This window comes from Scomber japonicus, chromosome 22 (assembly GCF_027409825.1).
Source record: "Scomber japonicus isolate fScoJap1 chromosome 22, fScoJap1.pri, whole genome shotgun sequence".
NCBI lineage: Eukaryota > Metazoa > Chordata > Actinopteri > Scombriformes > Scombridae > Scomber > Scomber japonicus.
In genome coordinates, this window is record NC_070599.1 from 7,147,678 (window position 1) to 7,170,362 (window position 22,685).

Genomic DNA, 22,685 nt, shown 5'->3' on the forward strand with positions numbered 1-22,685 from the left:
TCATGGTGGCAGCAGGTGAATTAGCCCAGTTCTTCCTTAGGGATCTTAAAGGGTACCCAAGCCAGACAAGATATGTAATCCCTCCATTGTGCTTCAGGTCTGTCGCAGGGTCTCCTTTCAATTGGACTTGCCTGACCATATTTCTACAGGAATTTTGCAGCTTGCAGCAGCTCTATTCAGGCACCCATGTGATCGCAGACACCCTGCGTAGGAAGCTCATGCACACTGGAAAGGCATGTCAACCAAGAAAGCCCAACAATGATCTCATCCACTGCTTTCTGCTTTTCACTGCGGAGATTTTAACCACTTCAATGACCTCTGCCAGAGAGATGGGCAAAGTTTCCACTGAGGCCTCCTGTTCTGCCTCCTCCACAGAGAATATGTGCCAGTCTTCCAATTGCTCCTTCCACCGCCTGCCTACGTCCCCAGTCGAGGTCAGCAGTTGCCTCCACTTTCTCAGCTGTCTGACAATTTGCCAGAGCGTCTCTAAGGCCAAGAAAATGTCTTTCTCCATGGCACCCCCCAAACCTTTCCACAAACCAAGATTTTTCCTCTACAACCACAGACGCTGCCTCATCTTTCTGGCCTCATTATACCTGGGGGGAAAGGCTACCTGCTTCATTATCAACTACTGTGTTTATGTACTTGTCATCTGTATTTTAATGTATCTGGCTGCTACAAGATTGAATATGTAGGTATGTATGCATGTATGTATCTGTCTATCTATAGCTTGATGGCTTCCTCTACCACTGCTGGACACCAGATTAACAGGATACCATCTGGGTTCAGCGGAGTAGCTGAAGTCAGGAGTTTTTATAATATTGAGTGATAACTTGTAGATAAAAAATATTTACAGGGCTGTTTTTCTGTTTACTTGAAAACCAGAATATAGGATGTTCATATATTTGGATTTCACACCATATGCAGGGGAGTCTATTGGAAAATATACACCATGCATCATTTAACAACTAATTCTTGCATCTAATAATCCAGGATATAATTTGGTTCCCTCTTGGATTCATTGATTTAAATCATTGGAGTTGGCCACAGGACTAGGCAGGGTAGTAGCAGCTGATCTGAGACGGTTACATATTTGGATTGGATATTTGATGTTGGAGCTTGACCAATGGAGGCCCACCATGAATCATTTAAATCTGGAATTGAATAATCCATGCCACATTTTTGCCTAATGAATACCAAAGGGATGGTCAAGGGATGGTTAGAACTGCTCCAGAATTACTCATTTGCCATTCATTTTTCAGTCATCTAGCCAAGACCAAGATTTTACATATTGTGTCCTTCTTGGGCAGCAAAGCTCTCCAGTGTCTCTTTATATATACTGCATGTGTGGATCCTTCTATCATTGAAAAAAAACAACAATCCTTTCTCCTCTCCTTCGTGTTATTGTTCTTGGTGTGCTGTGCACATTTAAAAGGCACCAAAAGGTACCTAGAATAGAAAAATGGTAAAATCTCATGTTCTCCATCTCCACTGCACTCAGAGACAACATCAAACAAATCAATGAATGAATGACATAAAGCTACAGAAGGCTAAAAATCTTATATTGAGATGTTCTGGACACTATATATCTGGAACCATCTCCCAGAAAACTGCAGACCTGCTGCAGCTCTCAGATCTTTTATATCAAGGCTGAAGACGTTCCTGTTTGCTGCTGCCTTTGATTAAATTTATATCATATTCTATTTTAGACAGTTCTTGTTCACAACTGTCAGCTTTTTAATGACGGTTTTTAATTGTAGATAAATGTTTTTTTATTGTGTGTATCTTTTACACTTCGTCTGTATGCAAAGTCTAGGTGTTTTTTAGCACCTTGAATTGACTTGTTACTGAAATGTGCTATACAAATAAACTTGCCTTGCCTTTATAGCAGGTTTGCTGATCCATCCTGTGTGAAATCAGTTAATTAAGGCAGACTACTACCTGTAGTACATTTGACTTGGCCTTGTGATCCTGTTTGGTGTTGTTTCTGTATCAGGCAGTTTCCCCCATCAAGAGGTGCAGGTGTAGAAATTACCTAGTATTTGAAGGGAAAACTGGGATTTTCTCAAGCATCTGAGATGAAACAGTCTCCCAGGTCAGACCCTCAGTGATGTGGACACCAAGATACTTGTTGTCTTGACACCAGTGGGTCAGGTCACCTACTATACTTCCTTCAGTTAGGCCTTTTCATTGTCATCTGTGATCGGTCCCACCACAGCTGGACAACTTGATGGTTGTGTTGGAGTCAAATATGACAGGGAGTACAGCAAGAGTCCCAACACATAGCCCTAGAGTGCTCTGGTGTTAAGGATGAGGATAGAAGAGGTGTGTCTGCCTACCCGCACCACCTGGGGTCTGCCTGTCAGGAACTCATAGATCCACATGCACAGTGACAGGTGTTTAATCCCAAATTCTTAATCTTATAATTCACCTTTTAGAGAGATGATAGCCTGCATTTAGAACTCCTTTTTGCAGACATTTATGCATGCACACTTTTATAGCCTATCATGTTTGGGCTCTCATGAATACCTCAAAGCTGGAATGTTATATGTAGCAAAAGCTGGTTTTACAGAGTGAGCTTGTTGTTTATCTTTTTTTTCAGGGAGGGAACTCCTCACAGCAATGGTGACCTGGCTGTGAAGGTTGTACTGTAGATAAGTCTGAGGTGCACAGCTATCATTGATGTCCGGGTCATAAGATACAATCTACGAGTCCATCAGTCAAAACACACACTTGCCTGCTGCTGAGGTTTACTTCCCTTCCTCTCCTAAGATTCCTCCCCCTGTCCTACAGCTTCAGGAATATTAAATATGCGAGCTGGCCCTGCTGTTGAAGTGATGTCATTGATTTTGTGTCAATCCCCCAGGCTGCAGTAACTTGATTTGGTATCAGTAATGGCTAAATGAGACTTCTTCAGGCAGGAGCAGAAGGCCTGAGGATACAGACTGAAAGAATAGTTGACGGGTTGGCAGGTATCTCATTCTACACATCTTATTATTCATAGGCAAAGGTCATATTTGTTAGTAACACTGATGCTGAAGACTGCAGCATGCTTTCTGTCTGCACCTGAATGTCAAAAAGTTTCTCAGCTTGTAATGTCTCCTTCCTCGAAAGACTTCAGAGACTCATTTTACAAGGTGTTTAGGAAAATATAACACTAACCTTGGTTATTGTCTCTTGTTCTCTTTAATTCAGGAGGTCATTAAAAGGAGTGTTGAAACTGCAGTATTCAACCTGATGGCATGTGCTTCTTCAATTTTTTAACATTACACAAGAAAGGTAACAGGTCTAGGTCACCTCACACTGGGTTTCTTTGGTACAAGTTTAATTTTCTTAAAGTAATATTCATCATAACTGATTCTACTCTAATGAGGATTCCAATCCCCTACAGTGCTGAGGACTTCACCAGAGTCAGCAATGAGCTTAATGCAATTAAGGCCGCAGCCGTCTCATAGCGTTCCTTCGACTTTGTGAAAGACTGTTTGCCCAGCTGCTTCTTAAATGTAGACAGAGCCAGATAAGCAGAGCCTGAGTGCTAAAGGCACTTTCAGTAGAGCCTATTTGACTTGTTTTACTTGACATCAATTTCATGTATTTATTATAATGATTACTTTGACTCAGAGGTGTCTGTGGAGGTTGATTCAGTGTCCTCCCTTTTAAGTACAAATGTTTTCTTTTTCTTTTTCTCAAGACAAAAAAGACAGATGAAACCCAAATCTAACACGACTAAGAATCTCCATGTACAGTGTTGTAGCTGCAATGATTGTGGTTGGTCGCTCTACTTGTCTGTGTATGTTTGTGCGAGTGTGTGGGCGAAACAGAGATTGTGAGAGAACTGTCAGTTTATGAAAAATACGTATGGAGCAACGTTTCATTTGATTTACAGTTTGTATCTAGTCCTGCATATGCATAGGTTTGATTTTTATAGGAAGTAACATATAAACGACAGAGAAATGTAGTGCTGTTATCTGCATTGTGATGCTGCATTGTGATTCACCATAAACCCTGTCAGGGGCTCTGTTTTTTGCCACATCACTGGCAGCGTTCCCACCTTCCTGGTAGGAGTCCTTCCTCATTGCACACGGTCCATTTAACAGCTCAACATTGCCACCAAGTGGAAAATAACAGCTACGACCCCATTCTGGCTAGAGGTTAAAAGCTCCAGATGCTTGCAGTCAGTGCACCACAAGGGGACAGCATTGCAGATGAAGGTGTCATGGTGGGTTCAAAAAGACGAGCAGATGTCAAATCATAGGAGAACTTGGCTCTGGTCCCGGTTTTTGATGAGACGACATCAAATCAATAACCTGTTCATTAGTCTTACAAGAGGAAATCTAAGAGTGATCTGCCGCTCAAAACAAATCAATACCGCATGTAGTTACTTTTTGAGCCAAATCCTTTTTCTCCATTCATGATAACCATTAATGTATATCTATAGCTGCTAAAACCCTTACTGCCATTATCTTTGGCACAAATAGCCTTCTCTATAGCCTATCAGAGAGGTGCACATAGCAATTTCTTTCTAATTGCACAGGACTATAGACCTGTACCATCTGTTGAAGGGGCAAATGACATCTTAGCTCGAGTGTTTTTCAGCTATCAAGCCCCATATCTTCTCTTTCAAGGTAGCAGTGTGAGAGTGCTAACAATGTGTGGGGTTATTTCCCTCCTGCCTTCATTACTATGTAATTAGCTGCCATGCTATTCAATTTCCCTCATTTCAGACTTTTCAGATCAATATCACTCAGGCTGCTGCCTAAATGGCTGTGCTGCTAGGAGAGCTTTTCTATAGCTGAATGGGAGGTATCAATCACCAGGCTAAAGGAGACGTTCAATGCTCTACTAGGCAAAGACCACACACACTTTAAGGTGCAATCATGTACAGTATAGGCTTTGGAGGAAAAGTGGTGGTGGAGAGATATAGTGAGAGTAATATTTCAAAGTGGATATTACGTTAGTGTGTCAGGTTTATGACATGGATCAAGCTTTTCTTTTTGTCTATCCTATATCGACCACCATCAAGGTAAAGACACAAATCTGGACATTTCAAAATTTATTTTATTGCATGCAGGAAAATTGCCTTGTGTGTCACCTGACAGCAAAAGGCCCTTTGTTTGCTTTCAGGCCCTTATCCTTTCTGTGTAGAGTCTGAATACTCTGCTTGTGTGTATTTTGGGTGCTTCAGTATGCAAGTTAGGTTGACTAAAGATTTAAAAAATGGCCATCAAGGTGAATTTCTTTGTCTATTTATATGTGATGGCCCTAGTATTTCCTCGCTGGGAAAGTACAGTAGACAGCTAGTGGAAATGGATGAATCATAGTTGCATAATCATGTGGTCAAAGCTGGATGCCGCTATGTGTGCGACCAATGTCAATAGGCCAAGTTATGAACACATCACTTTTGCAGTTTATCAGCTCATTGTTAGTTTCCACATGAGAGCATTTAGCAGTATCATAGCACTGGATGAAATATGAAATGATTCAAAGGCGGCATATAGCCGGATCAATGTCCTCCCATTGAACAGGACATACAGACTGGGAGCCAGGCAGTCAGAGGCCCAGACTGACTTCATCTCTGAGAGTAATTAGATGTGGCATTGACTGCAAGGCTCATTCAGGGCTGGTTATTAATGTCTATAATAGAAGGCCAGTGGAGGCTGGATCACAGTCACATGAAGGAAGGCAGGAGTGTGTGGCAGTTGTACAATCGATTGCAATGTCTGCATGAGTCTGTTTTAGGAGTGGATGTGGTTAGAGCACCATTTTTCGGTTTTCAGTGTTGTGTTGTAATCACTGTGAAACTGTTTTCTGTTGGAAAGGGTGGAGTTGGGAAATGATGAAGAAGTGGTTGCATCAAGCAGTAAGAATGTGCTTTGAGCTATTCTAGTGGTATTCTAAAGGGCTGTTCTGCTTTAGATGTGAAAAATTAAAAGATTTCAGCCTTACATGTTCTCCTAAAAAGCAATATTACCTTAGTGTTGGATGGACCTCACCAAAATATCAAAAATACTCATGAACAGAGAAAAACAGCTTTGAGTATTTCTGAGGAACTGAGTGGTTTGGAAAAGATTTGCAGAATTGTACCAACCCAGAGAGTATTTCTTCAATGAAATGTTCAAGTTAAACATGAAAATCACCTAAATTGTCGTCTTTCACATGGGATTACCAGCATTAGTGGTAATGGGTTTAAAATTTAAAGTCAAACTGACTGTATTTTTAGATCAAAGAAGCTGCTGAAAGCTGAAAATATCTCCCACTCAAGTTTAAATGAAACTAAAGAAAACATCAAGGACCAGTGTGACTGATTGGATTCCAGCAGCAGAAAGACAAGACAAAACTCTGTTTTTTTCTGTATCATTCTTATTAGTCACAGGAATTTTTACCCAGAACACATATTAGAGTGATGCCTGCTGCATTTAATACTGGGGAATTATCTGGAGACCACAGGAACTAGCATGACATCAGTCTGAAAGATTCATTCACAGAATAACAACAAACATCCTTCGTCAAGCTGGGAGAGACACAGAAGGATCTGCAGCTATTTAGCAATTTTTACAGAAAAATAAATACCAGCAATGTCAGGAGTCTCATTCAACGACAAACCAGCAGTTAATAATATGGCACTCAAAGTCTGAATTCATCTCTCCACAGGCACAAAGCAACAGAAACATTTACTGATTTCCTCTGTCTGGAATTTCAAGACTTTATGTTTCCTAAATAAATGATAACTTAGCGTGCTACATTTAAAAAAAGAAACGACGCCTTGGCAATGGAGACGTCTGGCCAGAGAATAGAGCCACAGAGGAAGAAGCATGCAGGATAAAAACAGCAAAATACGACTTGCATCAAAACAGATTCTCAGGGAATTTTTTTAATATGCTGCTGTCAAATGAAAAGCCTCATTACTTCTGTTTTGGTATTATTCTTTTGATTATATTGTCTTTACTGACAGTCTCAGAACTCCAGAGCTCATTCACAAACTAATAAATATAGTTAGAACTAGCAGAGGAATCAGTGGGACGTTAGCCAGTTTCCTGCTTTCTGCTGTCAACATATTTATTTGGAAAGATGAGTTCTTCATCTGGCAGCGGCTGTTATAATACATCCATGGTGGCATTTCACTGTTTCTGCTACATTCACAGTACTGCAAGAGGACAGATCATCTATCAGTGCACTGGCACAAGACAGTACTGTATACTGAAAACAACACCACAGCAATTACTATAGGACAGTAACTGATTTTCTGGTAAACATGACAAAAATATAACATTGTTAAAAGTCCATCTTAATTATAACTGTCCACACAGTCATTTCAGCTGTTTTCTGAGCTGGCAGTATAGTTGCTTTTGTCATCATGCTTCAGACGGGCACCACAAAATCAACAATATTTTATCTGACATCAAAATTGGTCCTATTATCGGTCCATTGAAATGTATGAAAGACGATAAACAAAAAAAGCAAAGCTTCTTAGATTAAGAAGACGGTAGTCTAGTCTGGGAGGCAGGTTTACATTCTTGGCAATAACAGCACCTCTTTTATGTTTTGAAGAAAACGTAGACAGCCATTCCAATCTGCAGTAAAGTGCACTCAAATTATAGACTCTACTGACTTTAGCATTCCACCAAGAAAATACAATTTTGTGGATTTTTTTTGTAATATAAGATTTTACAGTAATACTCTTGGCCAACATGTAGTCAAAATGCAGATATTTCACATAAAAATCATACAAAGACATTCCATTCACATTGGTCGTCACATTCATATGAGTTAGGTGGAGTGGAGTTGCTGTTGCTATTGCAGTAGCGGTATGTGTCCACTGTGTGGCAGCACGTAGGTTTCCTGGCTGTGTTCAGTGCAATTTCTCCTCACTGTTGAGGGCTGTAAAACTGACATACTGTAGCACATTCTGTGTCTGGCTCCCGACAGTCGCTGATTTGGCTTCTTGCACACCAACTGTAGGAGGGATTCTAAAATAGAGAACTGGCCTCATCAAAATCACACTTCAGTTCAAGGCTCCTGCATGGATTGTGATGCAGTGACTAATACAGCCAGCGGTACATTTTAAGATGTTCAAGGAGAAATCCACATAAAAATACATTAACACTGTGACAAAAGTGTACATACAATGGCAGAGCTTCTTTACATTCCAAGCTTTGTTGTTAGGTGGAGGAAATTGGGAAGTTTAAAGGTGCCACATCATAAATTTGAGGAGATTATACGGTTTTGTTTCTCATCGCTTTTTTCTTGTAAAACACTGATTAGTTCTGCCTATATGAGAAAAGAACTGCTGCTTTAACTGCTCACAGATTATATTTATATGCAGCCTGTGAAGACAGGTTGCAAGTTGTCACTGCTTTGTATTAAAGGTCACAAGCCAAAAAGGTTGGTGCATGATAACACATCGAGATATTTCCTGTGCAGCTACACTTTATTTGGATAGTCAAATTTAAAGGAATAGTTTGACATTTCAGGGAAAGCACTTATTTTCCTCCTTGTCAACAGTTAGATGAGATGATTGATGACACTCTTATTGTAAGATGGTAAACACGAAGCTACAGCCAACAGCTGGTTAGCTTAGCTTAGCACAAAGACTGAAAACAAGGGGAAACAGCTAGCATGGCTTTTTGATCAAGATAAAATCAGCTTACCAGCACCTCTTATTAAAAGTTGTTTATATATATATGTCAAATTTCATCTCATAATTTAGCAGATGCAACTTATCTATTTGCTGCTATACAAACTATGCTCAAATATAATGCTAACTGATGAATGTTAAAGGGGAATTATGCAGATTTTATATGTAAAAGTCTGTTTATAGGGCTTGAGGAGCATTACTGTATATCCCTATACAGCTGTGTACAAGAGGGAGCTGCACAAAGTCTGATAAAGTGCCTTAGACGTTACTTCAGTACACAATGTACTTTCTAGGACACCAGGAGTTGCTTAGGGTAAAATACACATTATTAACTCAAGCAAAAATCTCTAAAGAACACTGATGAAGGATAGGCACATCAAAAATGTCAATAGCAATTATAATTGTAATATAGTGAATAGTATCAGAATAAGAGACAGGAGGATTTTTCTTTAGCAGTCAAAGTGAACATCTCTCTCACCTGGTTATAGGTGGACGTCAAACACTCCTTCCTCCACTGACTCTAAATCCTCTTCAGCAATTACTGATAGGAACAGAGAAAGTGATTATAAAAAATGAGGCATTCAAATGTAAATACAAACTACTACCCAGAGTCAATGAAAGGTGTGCTTTTTTGTTATCTGTTTACCATTACAATTCATTTGCCTGTCAGCATCATCAGCCCATAGATCAAGCAGGTTCACGCTGATATAAAACAGAAGCAGGCAGGGCAACACTTCTGCTAATGTCTGGTGAAAAAACTGCGTCCGTGAGTCACTGACATCACTGTGCTAGGTCAATCACATTTCCATTGCAAATGTGTGTCTATTGTTTGAGAAGATCTTCCAAATGTCAGTGCTCCATACGCTTGGAGGAAGACAAAAGCATCCTTCAGAAAGTGGAGTTGTTGCAGTAATGACATGAAGTGTTGAAAATGTGTTATTAAAATGCCTCTCATTTATTTATATATTAATTAATCTTTAAGTTTCATATGTGAGATGTTAAATTCTAACTTCACCATCAAGACAATACTTTGTATAAATAAAATGAATTATACAGAAAATGTATATAACAAAAAACTAATTATGACTATTATCATTTTAATATCAGTTGATGATGCCCTGAGAGACCCCAACATTATAGGTGTAAATTGCAGTGAGTAAATGGTTGCATTCCACTCCCAAGTGTTTGTGTTAAATATGAAAAGCTAAGAATAATTGCCAAAAAGAGCAACAGGTGTGTGTTTAAGTCTGCAGTTATTACCATTTCTAATGGGTTCAAAGGCGTCAATACTTAGAAACTGTGTTGCTTTTAATTGCAATGCCACTTCCACAAGTGTTCTTTTATGACATGACTGCAGCAGAAGTGTATGCCAAGGCAGTGACAATGAAAATTAATTTTTGTAGTTGTTTTGCAGTCATCTTTGCTTTGTTAATCCTCATGAGACATGAGATTAAACTGATTATATATCTATTGGGCCACATGAGCCATCTGATTGCCTCGAGACACAACTCACCTGTGCTCTGCAGGCTAGGTGGGGTGTTGGCAGGTGGAGGGAAGCTGTAGGATCTAGCCTGGAGAGCCGGCGGCGCCTCGTGGCTGATGCTCTTGGTCCTCTTCCTGCACTCGACTGCCAGGCGGCCTCGGCAGGCCTTGTGGCAGTTCACCCCGCAGGCTGTGGCCACAGCGTCCGTGTGGAAGGGGAGGGACGGTGGCAGGGAGAGGTGCCGAGAGAGGGGGAGATGGCGGGAGGGTCGTAGGAGAGGGAGGGAGGGTCGCCGAGAGAGAAGGCGAGAAGGGAAGAAGGAGGGGGATGGCCAGGAGCGAAAGGAAGATGGGGAATGGGGAGGAGAAACAGGGACAGGGTCAGATAGAGGGACAGGTGCAAACTGAAACATCAGGGAAAATGGGAGCACTAGTGGTGACAGGTGAGTGCTTCTACATGCCATGCAGATGCATGAACACTGGCACGCACACAAAGTGAGGCCGACTGTGCCTGAGAACAACTCTGTCAGCCAGGGGGATTCTAAGAGGAGAGAGGCCATGGATCATCGAGCAAGGCAGCAAGAAAACATGCGTCAAAGAACCTGAATACACACACACACACCTTAGCAGAGTGGTCACAGTAGCCAAAATCTCAATTGTCCTTGACATCACCGGTAAAGATTTTTTTGTTCATGTTTGACACTTTCAACAAAGTGTTTAGCGAATTAGAATTCCATGTCATTACCACCTCTTGACAGTATAATAGGCTCATTAAAAAGACTAAACACCTCAGTTGGAAGTGTATTATTAGTTCAAGCCTCGTCCCTGTCAGTGGTCAAGTACCTAGTCGCTCATAAAATGCTGTGTTACAGGCAATTAAAAAATCTCTCTTTTAACTTTTTTTTGTCTTGGCTTGTTGCTCTGCCTTTGTTGTTCTGTAATCATTAACTTTGCAGCTACATGTCACATTACCACAGATGCTGAAATAAACAAAACAGCAACAAGAAGGGGGTTTAATCATAAAAAGACAGGGTCAAAGACAGGAGCAAGTTAAGCTTGTTATGACACTGACTGACACTTTTTTTGCCTTGATATAGTATCAGTAACAAAATCCATGTGTGAATCTTAGTATTGATATGTTAAAAGACTGTAATTGTGATAACACTGAAATGCCTCTCATATCAGAGTCTCAACTTTTAAAATCTACTGTCCCAAAACACATACAACTACCCGCATGCACGTTCAGAGTTTTCAACACACTCCACTCCTGCACTGCGATGGGTGATTCATTTCAATTACATCCCTGCCGATCGCTCTACCTCCCTGAGTGCAGGCTAACAATGGTAATGGGGATGAATAGCTGTGGGGCTTTCTCATTGACTTCCTCTGGTCTCATTAATACACTGGAACAAGCCAGAACACTCACAAAGTCCCAGTCCGACTAGGAGACACACACCTTCAGAGTGGGGAGTTTGGGTAAGATTGGGCGATGTGTGTGTGTGTGTGTGTGTGTGTGTGTGTGTGTGTGTGTGTGTGTAGAATGTACAAAGTGATGCATGAATCTCTTTGTGTGTGTGTTGGCTCTCTCTCTCTTCTTTTTTTCTTTTCACCCCCCTGACACTTTTCCTTCCCTTTGTCTCATAAGGAGCAATCATGTTGGCATATTTCTGTTTTAATAAAATAGTTCAAATCTAAGCATTATGCAGAAAAGCTGTTTTACTCTTGCTTTAAGGAGAATATGTCTTGATAATTAAGAAATTAGTCTGTGATCAGAGAGGCGTATTTTTTCCCCCAAACATAAGAACAGTGCTATGAGCACTGCTCGCAACAGACTGCACAACCTCAAAGGCCCCAAGGAGGATTAATTACTCTTGTTGCTATGCAACTCAAATGTTTGATGATAACTTGCAAGCTATTTAATAATCGTTAGTTAGCCAACCTGAAAATGAACCTGAATGAATGAAGAACTAGGTAATGCTGAGAAAATAGTGAAAGTGGACATGAGTAAGTTAGTAACTGAACTGCTTGTGGTTGAAAAAGAGAATGAGGAACATGTTAATTACATAATATCCTCTGACACACAAGACCTTTGTGTACAAGCAGGTAGATCCACTTTCTGTGGCTATTTTAGGCAACATGATGCCACTTCCAGAAGATGAATGAAACTTAATGAAAGGTGCAGGGGCTCACATAGACACTCAGCTTGGTGTTGTACAAACCAATTAGTTTGATAGGAAAACTAATTTGCTGAACAATTGACACCGCAATGAAATCGGGCCTGTAATATATTGGCCCACTCTAACTTCTCCCATTCATAAGACAGAGCTATAATCAATCACTTCTGAAAAAGACACCAGCAGATGGAAACTCTGAAATGCAAATGCTGCAATTTGCATTTTAGATTTGACATCATTTCCAAAGTTTTTCCTTGATTTCTGGAAGGAAACATATGTTGTCTAACTTATTTACAGCGCTGAACGTCTGCAGATTATCACAACTTAATTTTAGCATCAGCACAGACCAACAGAAGTACACCCACAGGGGGGAAAAGGAAGAAGCTGTGAGTGTGTTTTTGAAGCTAATGATCATGAGGATGAGAGGAGTACAGGACATTTTGGATGTTGCTCGCCTGTCTGTGTGTGTGTGTGTGTACATTTGTGAAATGAACCAGCTTCTCCAAACAGTGGTCTGCTGGGAGAAATAATAGTTGCATTGTGTGTAATGTGGTCTTAGCTGATGGACTTTATCCAACTGTTGCTGAGCAGGGCTTTGTGTGTGGACATACAGTAAAAGACTGTTATATATTTGCCATGGTTTCTGTGTTGATGACATTTACTCAGTACTCCAGCATTATGGAGCTTTATCTACAGAAGATGTGTGTGTGTGTGTGTGTGTGTGTATGTGTGTGTGTGTGTGTGTGTGTGTGTGTGTGTCTGTGTGTGTGTGTGTGTGTGTGTGAATCGATATTAAAAAAAAAATCACTAATTCTTTGAAGCTTTACCCTTCAGAGTGGAACATCTGTGCGGCACACGTGGAACAACATCAAAATGATTGGCTCTCTTACCTTTACACTTGTAGCCTTGCTTGTAGAAACCCCATATCTAAAAAAAAGAAAGGAATTGGGTGTTAATAGGATATGTTTTCATTTCCCTGGAGGCAAGAGGGAGTTTAAAAGGTAGGTTGAATTAGAGGTTTGAGATGCTCCTCTGTGCATTATGGTTCATGGTGTTTCATGAACATATGTAATGTAATTAGTGGCCAAATGCAAATAGAATAATGAAGCTTCTTTTACCACTTTCACTAACTTACCTTTGTCTTTATATCATTTCAGTACTGTAACCACAATATAACCATTATCTTAACACACTTAAGCTTCAAGGACTCGTGGCTTCGCATATGTCATTCTGTTAACAGTGAAATACATGCATGCTGTTAGAATACAGGGGTTAAGTACTCAAGTTCACAAGGAACCTTAAAATGCTCTCTGAAATAAAAGATCAGAGACATGAAAATGTTTTTCAGAGCAAGACATTACCAGGAATCTGATCTGCTTTTAACCCAATATGTTCAAAGACTTATAATAATAATTTTTCTCCTTCCTCTGCCGAAGAGTGCCTGAAGATTTTTTTATTTGATATTATGTATGCAGTGTGGTTTACAACCACCACAAATTACAACTTAGAGGCTTAGAATTTGCCCAAGAAACATTGTCCATTGATAGTGAACTTTAAGTTACCTTTATCTCAGGCTGCTACTGACTTTTTTTGATATTTTTTGCAATTACCTGTTTTGTCTATGTCAAGAAATTATGAAAAATGATCATTATAATTTCCCACAGTCTAAGGTAGTAAATTCAAATTTCTTGTTTGACCTAACTGCCACGATATTCAATTTACTGATGAATATGAGAAATAAAAGCAAATAATCAGCACGTTGGAGGAGTTGGAGCCACTAAATGTTTAGTAGTTCTGATTTCAAAAATGGCATACTGCATTTTATTATCATATTTTAGATTCTGCTACTTCATTCGTATATCAAAGTTAAGATAAACCTAGGATTGGAGGTGACATGGTGAGAACTGCTGGTAATTTAAAGGTTCAGGAACATCTGAACCTTTAAATGACCAAATTCGTATTTTCATAATGTGCATGTTGTTTATCATCTGGCCAAACAGCTGTGCCTGAATGAATAATCAAAGAGAAGCTTCAAAATGTCCCTTTTCCATAACTACATACAAAACTCTTGACAATATAATGTATTAACTATCCCAACTGGCTCTTCAGGCTGTGGTGAACTGTGTATTGAAATGAATGGAAACCAATAACTGCCTAAAAGGAATGAAATTAATCTTTAAAGTCATGCTTTGGAAAATGGTTGGCAGTAAAGATAAAGTATACACAATTAGCAGGTAATGGGCTAAAGCACTCTATGTCTTCATATCCTCCATTGATGCTGAGGTGCCAGCTGACGGCTGGAGAAAAAGCAAATGAAGAAAGGGGCACAATGGAACAGAAAGAGATGTAAAGTGAGAGAGAGAGAGATAGAGATAGAGGGAAAGAAAGAGGGAGAGAGATGAGGTTAGCTGGATAGAGGAGGTGGAGGGGGAATGAGATCAAGCGGGACGCGGGGCGCGCACAGACAGTGGGGGGAACAATGACATGAAAGAGCTGAGCTGGAGATCACACACTGTACTGGCACATCTGAGGAGGCACAAAATATCCTGACCTCTTCACACTCACACACACGCACGCACACACACTTTGACACCACAGATGCACACACAAACCTACATGTATGAATCTAAACACACATAGACACACAAACAAAGACACACACACACACACACACACACACACACACACACACACACACACACGAAAGCAGTGGGAAATCGCGAGCACAGCCAGAGGCTCTACAACAAAGAGAAGTCGGTTACGAGCAGAACATCTAAACACAACTATCATCACAGCTCTGCCTACACTGACTGACCTTTACTGCTACTGTAGACTGTAAAACACAATACACCACAAACAAGAGCTGGAGGGAAAGAAGAGCACCAACTTGCTTTGTTTCTTTGATGCTTTAGGATTTTTTCAGAAAACTACAAATCTAAAAATTATTTGGCACTCATTATTGCAATATTGGATTTTTTTCTTCATTCTTTTTTTTATCAGTTTGAATGGTGAAAATAACATCTTCAAGTGTGTCAGTTCTCAAGGGTTTTTATTCTCAAGTAAAGAACTTGAACTACAAACAGCGTTGTCAAACCAAATGCCTTCTATCGTTTCCTACCAGACTTGTAACAGTGACAGCTATCACATGTCATTCGGTTCCTGCGTGCCTGAACTGTTTGATATCACACCACAAGTGCAGATAGATAAAATTACTTGAAAGTGACTGAGGAAAGTTTCCACTTGCCATCTGCTCAGTTCACATTTTTGTTAGGTATCTTTGACATATCTGCTGATAGAACCTGTGAACTCACTCTACTCACATGTCACAGTCTACGAACTATTGTTTTGTTATGTTCTCAAACAATGCCTTCTTTCAGGCCATAATGAATGAAAAAAATGAAGTCATGGTTTCAAGAATCATTTGAGGGAAGTTGATTCTTGAAGGTCAAATGAGAAGATGGAAACCACTGTCTTATCTGTACTGTACATATAGTATGTGGCCTCTGTATTCTACCAACACAGCGGGAAAAAATTAGTTTTGTACTTAATTAAAAGAGAATGTCATCATCTATAGTTGTTCTATCATCTATACCTGACAAGCTGTGTAGGCTCTACATGTCATTTTACAGCTGTTGATTGAGACTTGTACAGTGTGTGTTCCCAATAGGCTGGAACGTAAAAAGAGCTAAATTGTTGCAAACAAAGCAAACTTATTGTGCACAGAAGAAGCTAAAGGGATTAGAAACAGATCTGTTTTGTACTGGCACACCTCTCCACTGCCAAAATCTGCAACCTGGAAAGACGAGGTCACCCAAACATGTCCATTTTGGACCCAGATGCTTTGTTTCATCACTCCCAAAAACAATATATGTGCCTGATCGTGTTACTTTATTTTAGAACAGCTTGCAGAGACAGACTGCCTTGGGTAAAAGAAAACAATTTTCCCAGTGAGAAAAAATTAAAAATACTCGAACTGACCATTGTTTTAGTCATGTTGAGTCTTTATCAGACAGTATGAACACTCTGGCAGGAATAGAGATAACAAGAGACTTGTGTGCCATTTTGATTCCATAAAGCTAGACTGTCAAAAGCCCAAGCAGCCTTGTGGATCTTATTCTGTAATGTCTCACTTAGAAGTGCTCTGAGCCTCTAGCTACAAACTTGCTGTGTCCTCATGAGGTGCAAAAAACTCACATTTGGTACTTGCTTTCTGCATTTAATAACACTCATCTGTGTGGCATTAAATAGGATGTAAGACCAAAGGTGGCTGCAGGCAAAACAGCAAAAGATAATGAAGATCCATGTGAGACAGTGGAGGTTAGTGAACCCTGCAGTGTTCACAGGAGGCCTGCGTTCGACTTGTGTTCGAGACACGTACAAAAAAATGGGCTGCGGGAAAATATTGTTTTTGCACAGCAGCCAAGAGGAAAGGACAAAGCAGGCAGAAGAGGAAGTAGCTGGTGTATCTACCGCTGTCACACACAGACGTATTCAAAGGAAGAAGCACGCTGCCAGAGTCCTTATCTCTCCCTGCTCTCTATTCTGAGTTTCCCCTCATGATGGTTTGAAAACAGCACAGCCTTCCCTGGAGAATGTGTGTTTATGTGCATGAGCGTGTGTCTAAATAAGTGTTAATGAAAGCCTATACACAAACATCTATGACTCTTTTGAGGATTGCAATCTGTTTCAGTCCATATAAATGAGTAGGTTCGGTGCGAGGGCACCTCTCCTGTTCTCATTACAGCTGAGTGCTGACTCACTGTCTGTGTCTAAATAACAGAGGGCTCCTTAGGACACTTTGGGGAATGGTAAAGGGCCAGAGGACACACACATACACACACACACACACACAGTCACACAGATGTAACATCACCACAGAACAGACCAGGGTTATCATCTCGCCCAATTACCTTCCTCCCATATTTCCCAGAATGCAACTTCAGCAGCATGTGGCTGTAGCTCAAAATAATTGGCATTACTCTAACCTGACAGGAAGAACGTCTGAAAGATGAGGCTATGATGCTTTGCAGTGACTGCCCAGACATTTAATGAAGTGCGGTTAGTCTGTGTGGCTACATAGCTGTAAAATAAGCCCAATGACCTTTAACCTTTTTTAAAAACCTATGACACGTGCCATTGACAGGGTCAGTGAAGAAATTGATGCATTTCAAAGCATAAAAGCGAGCACAGCAAAGATCAATATTTGTTTAGGACCTTCATGGGGGCCTGAAAGCTTTATGATTCTATGATTTAAAAACCATCTATAAAGAAAAAACACTTAGAGTAGCTTTACATGCAGCTGTGGTTATGAGGGAGGGTATAACCACAAGCACAAAAACAAGATTATTACAAAGAGGGTGTAAAACTCACAAAGCCGGCGCAGTGCTCGCAGAATGTGGGCTTGACGTAGGTAGCCTCAGTGAAAGTGTGGATGAAACCCATCTTGCAGTTGAGCAGAGAGCTGGCTTTCATAAAGTAGTCTATCATCTCGTCTCTGCTGATTTGCCCGTCTCTGTGAAAGAAAGCAGAGCGAGGTGACCTTGACACAAGAAAGACTGCATCGCTTTGTAAATTAGCTCAGTCTGTAAGCTGCACGGATTCTAAATCAGCAAATAAATCTGCAAAAGCTCACTGGTTCTTGTCCAGATCTCCGAACTTGCTGAGGTAAGGGAAGTTGTTCCTAATTGCTTCAAATTCATCACTGGAGATGTGTCCATCGCCGTCTGTGTCGAAGTTCTTGAAGACAGACTGTGAGGGTTGTAAAAGTTAGTTTCAGCATGTATTGTGCTATACAGTATTAATGAGCAGCAATATCAGTCCTGACTGTAACTTAACCCAGTGGAATACTCTGAGGAAAATAAACTAATTACTAAAATCACCTTAAAGAATGTACATAAAGAATGTACATATTTTGGAAAAGGTTTAAAAAAGTAACTATAATCATTTTGCTGTTATTAACAATAGCATCTACAAACACATCATTTGTATCCACGAAAACAATTGATTCAATGCATTTGAAATTGTATCATAATTATTGAATATAAGTCTTCTTGAGCAATAAAACAAGTCATTTTTAAAGCAATAGTATATAACTATAACATGATGTGAGTTGAATTGAATTAACCCTATCCCTTGCTCAGTTCAATGCAGTAGTATGCTGGTATGTAGCTAATGTCAACAAACTTAGGATACATTCATATCCCATTACATCATTAAGACAGTTTGTTGACTTTATGACCACTCTCTACTTGTGTTAGTAGTTTTTACCGTTTACCATTGTTCTGTAATTGAGCATGCTGCTCATGTTGGAAGGTTTTTCTTTAAACTATGCTTAACATCTGGTAATTACAGGATAATGGCATTGAATGGAATAGATTTGCTTCTAAGGGGCGAGTAAGTGGAATGGGACCACAATCAGGAAACAGTGAACATACTGCCTGCTGAGGTAGCTGTGCTGTGGTTACTTCTTGTTTTACGTTTAGAATAAAACCACTGAAATATGTATCTGTGACAAACTGAGACATTGCGAAACAATGGCATGAGTAGAGATGAGTCAGATAAAGTCAGCTAACTAACTCAGTAATGTCAGTTACACAGTCATATATAAAGTTTGTTAACATGTACATAAAATACACAATTGAGAGTTTAAGAAAATAAATGTATACATTGACAGAGACACCGAAATTAAGTGTTATTGGGAAGAAAAGGAGTTTTCAAGTGATCTTCTCAGTACTTGCAATTGTGGTGTAAGATTACTACATGTCTGAACAATTTGGCCAGAAAGCCCAGAGTGCTTTGCAGTTATCATGTCAAGATGGTGTTGGAGAGGATAACAACAGATAATTCACCCTTAGCCTTCCAGTGCCATTACATTGGACCCCACAGGTTACAATTATCATTGAGAGAGAGGAGTGTGGGGGCTGATGAACTCACCTCCACCATCTTCTCTATGTGACTTTTGATGATGGTCGGGTCAGCGTTGGGCTTCACCGACACGGCCCACTCGTCGATCATAGTGGGCTTGGGGTCAGGTGCGGGGGCGGGGCTGGAGTTCTGCTGCAGACGATGAAAAAACCAAAGACTATGATGAGATCAATATCAAGCCAGGGAGGCAGAAGCTGTCCTCTCACAAACAAAAGAAAGGAAAAAAAACAAAGGGCTGCTGTACTGAGCAGCAGTGAAAGGTTACTAAAGTGGATTTAAATGTGACGAGAGAATGAAAACAAAGATTTCCAATATGTATTCTACGTAACACTCAAGATAAGAGTTGTAATAGTGTCTATATATAGGATTGGGCAATTATGCAATGTGAAGGGTTAATCGTTAATTGTTTCATACATAAACACACTTTAGGACTTGTAATATCTTAACCCTTCTGGTGTCTTCACGTCAAATTTGACCCATTTTGACCCAAATTTAGATGTGTGAAACATACATTTATTTTTTCTGATCAAAACAAGACCTCATAACAATAGCCCACTGAATATAATAAAACATATTTTGACTTTTTTTTCTTTTTTTTTCTTGCCTATTTAAAAAAAAAAAAAGGTAAATCTGCTGTATTGTGGGTCAAATTTGACCCTATAGTTATTATGGGTTGTTTATGCAAAGAAATGACAACAAAAAACAAAAATAGTAGTTTGATGATAGTAAAATCATATATTAATAACAATAATCATAGTCATAGTAAAATAATATTGTGTAATAACATTACAATTGTAGTTACATGCCAGGAAAGGGTGCTGACCTGAATTCCAATGTAGAACGGCACAGACCAACCCCCCCGCCCCCCCCCCCTCCAAATACACACACATACACACACACATACATGCCTCCTGTCCTCCAGTTGCATAGCTGTATATATGCTGCGGTTTTCTGACACTGCATTTCTCGTATCTTACCACACACTTGGTACAGTATACACAGATAAATACATAGACACTGACACAGACATACAAACACACAAACACACAAACACACAAACACACAAACACTGAGCTAGGTCGTGTCAGGGGACATTACATAAGCTTACATTTATTTCGTAGAAACCCTAACCCTAACCATAAGTTTAACCTAAACCTAAACTTAACCACTGACCCAAATACTGTATTAGTTTTTGCTGAATTGAGGACACGACTTTTGTCCTCAGTTGGACAAGCTGTCCTCAATTAACTGGTCTTTAGGCTGATATGTCCCTGAAAGTAGACACACACACACCCATGCATGCATACATACATAGTTACTGTTCTCCAGCAGTATAGCATTATATAGGCTGGCGATTTCTCATGCTTTTTCACCACACACCTAGTACTCCATGCACACATACATACACACAAACACACAAACACACACACACACGCCTACGCATGCACACATACATAGTTCCTGTTCTCCAGCGGTATAGCATTATACAGGCTGGGGATTCATCATGCTTTCTCACCACACACCTAGTACAGCATGCACACATACTCACACACACACACACACACACACACACACACACACACACACACACACACACACACACACACACTACATGCTAGAGATGATATTTGTTGTGTGACTGACCAAAATAAAGTTTTGTTTTTGGAATTAAAGCTTCAACTCTTGTTATAGGAAACTATATATGGTCAGTTTTGGCCCATAACACAACAGATGTAACAATAACTGCTCATTTTAATGTATAAGAAAATACAATACAAACCAGTTATTTCAGGAATGATCTTGTTCATCATTAGTTTCTCATGGTCTTATAATGTATTTGCATGTTCTTTTCATAATAAGCAATAAAATACATAAACTCTGCCTATTTTAAAGTAAAAGCAATTTGTACATTGTAAGTCCATTATATCAAGACAGGATAGAGTGGAGTGCATCACTACCAAATATTAGATATTGAAGAACAGCTCAGTACAAAACCCACAGTGAAGATCTGCACGTTGCTGCTCACCGCTGGCTTGCGAGGTTCCCGCTGAAGAGACATCTGGTAGATCTCCTCCTCTGTGTGGTACTGGTCCAGAGATACCTGTGCACAACAGGACACATGGAGCCACTGTGAAAGAGGTAGTGGATTTGTGCATATATCCTCCACTATAACCCAAGTAGATCACCAGTGTATAATTGTCATGATACATCAGTGACAGTAGAATCATAACATCATAGTACTGTAGAAACATTGATTGCACAAACCAATTAGTAACTTTTAATTCTAAAACCAGCTGATCAGGAATTTCAAAGTCAGATTATTTAGACCAGGAATAGACCATCTTTAAAAACAGTAAAGATGATGTGATAAAGAATAAAGATTTGTCCCCTGATGAGGCTGGAGAAATGTCACTGGTATAGTGTAATCAATGGTTTCACACCCTCCAAAAATGAGCACATGGATTGATTATAGGCAAGTTTGTGATAAGTTCTATTTAAATCTATAGCTTTGGTTGTCAATGACACTATCTATAGAGTCTCAATGTTTTCTAAAAGTGTGTGTAACAAATTCACACATAGTACTTTGTATAATATACTATCTTAAGCCAAAACAGCTGTAAAGATCTCCCCCCCAATATTTGATCAGCTATTATTAAAATACAACAAAATATAAAAAAGCGGACCTTTGAGCTTATTATATTGCACAGGCTATTCCCAAAGGTTAACAATGCACTTTCATGCACAGATACAATGATGCTGTACTGTTTACTATAAATGGAAAGAGCAGGGTCAATGTTGAACTGTTGTGTTTAGCCAGATATCCTGTTTAGACAGTGTCTCTCAATTCCCAACATTCATCTTCACCACAAAATAAATACACTCCTGTGCAGCTTTCAGCCAATAGCAGCATTCATGGGTCACAGTCCAACTGCAAATACTACTGATATATATGCAAAGCAACCAGGGGCCATGTGTGGATACCTTTATCACCATTTATTTGTCTTTCCACACTCACAATAATGTACAAAGGGAGTTTTTTAAATGTAATATTTTAGTGCTACTAGTACCACAGATTGAATTCCATTCCTCTGATTGTATTAGGGTGTCAACAGAAATCTGACACAGATATTGCATAACCTTAACAGCAGAGAGAAAGAAAAAAACTATTTGCATGACCAGATACCAGAGAAGCTAAGTGAGAAAAACATTTGATGAGACTTTGACTTCCTACACCTTTATATTTCACACAAAGGCCTTTTGACACTGTTTATTATAAGAACTGTTAAGTTGAAGCACCTTCTGCATTACAGAAGCCATTGTGGTAACAGGTGAGGGAGCACTATCTATTTTTGTTCCAGTTAACACATGGCAGCCACATGTTATTACCCCCTGCATCCATTGTTGGCTTTAAAGTTATTTTCCTCAGAGCTATTCTCTTACCGTAATTGTGTTTCCTGGGTTTTATTGAG

At 39.7% G+C, this 22,685-nt stretch overlaps 1 protein-coding gene across 2 annotated transcripts in view; it reads right to left on the minus strand.

Moving 5' to 3' along the window:
- Nucleotides 1–6,384: 6,384 nt before the first annotated feature.
- The window catches only part of LOC128383738 (RAS guanyl-releasing protein 2-like), a 37,952-nt gene continuing 21,651 nt past the window's right edge, over nucleotides 6,385–22,685 (minus strand). The window contains exons 10-17 of one of the 2 annotated variants that reach the window (XM_053343330.1): nucleotides 21,242–21,316; nucleotides 19,225–19,347; nucleotides 17,924–18,039; nucleotides 17,662–17,803; nucleotides 13,182–13,218; nucleotides 10,149–10,307; nucleotides 9,114–9,176; nucleotides 6,385–7,967 (exon numbers count right to left, since the gene is read on the minus strand). In XM_053343330.1, coding sequence (XP_053199305.1) covers nucleotides 9,118–9,176; nucleotides 10,149–10,307; nucleotides 13,182–13,218; nucleotides 17,662–17,803; nucleotides 17,924–18,039; nucleotides 19,225–19,347; nucleotides 21,242–21,316 — 711 coding nt within the window. In that variant the 3' untranslated portion in view covers nucleotides 6,385–7,967; nucleotides 9,114–9,117. Of the gene's footprint in view, nucleotides 7,968–9,113; nucleotides 9,177–10,148; nucleotides 10,308–13,181; nucleotides 13,219–17,661; nucleotides 17,804–17,923; nucleotides 18,040–19,224; nucleotides 19,348–21,214; nucleotides 21,317–22,685 lie in introns of both variants that reach the window. The other variant, XM_053343329.1, reaches the window with a different exon arrangement.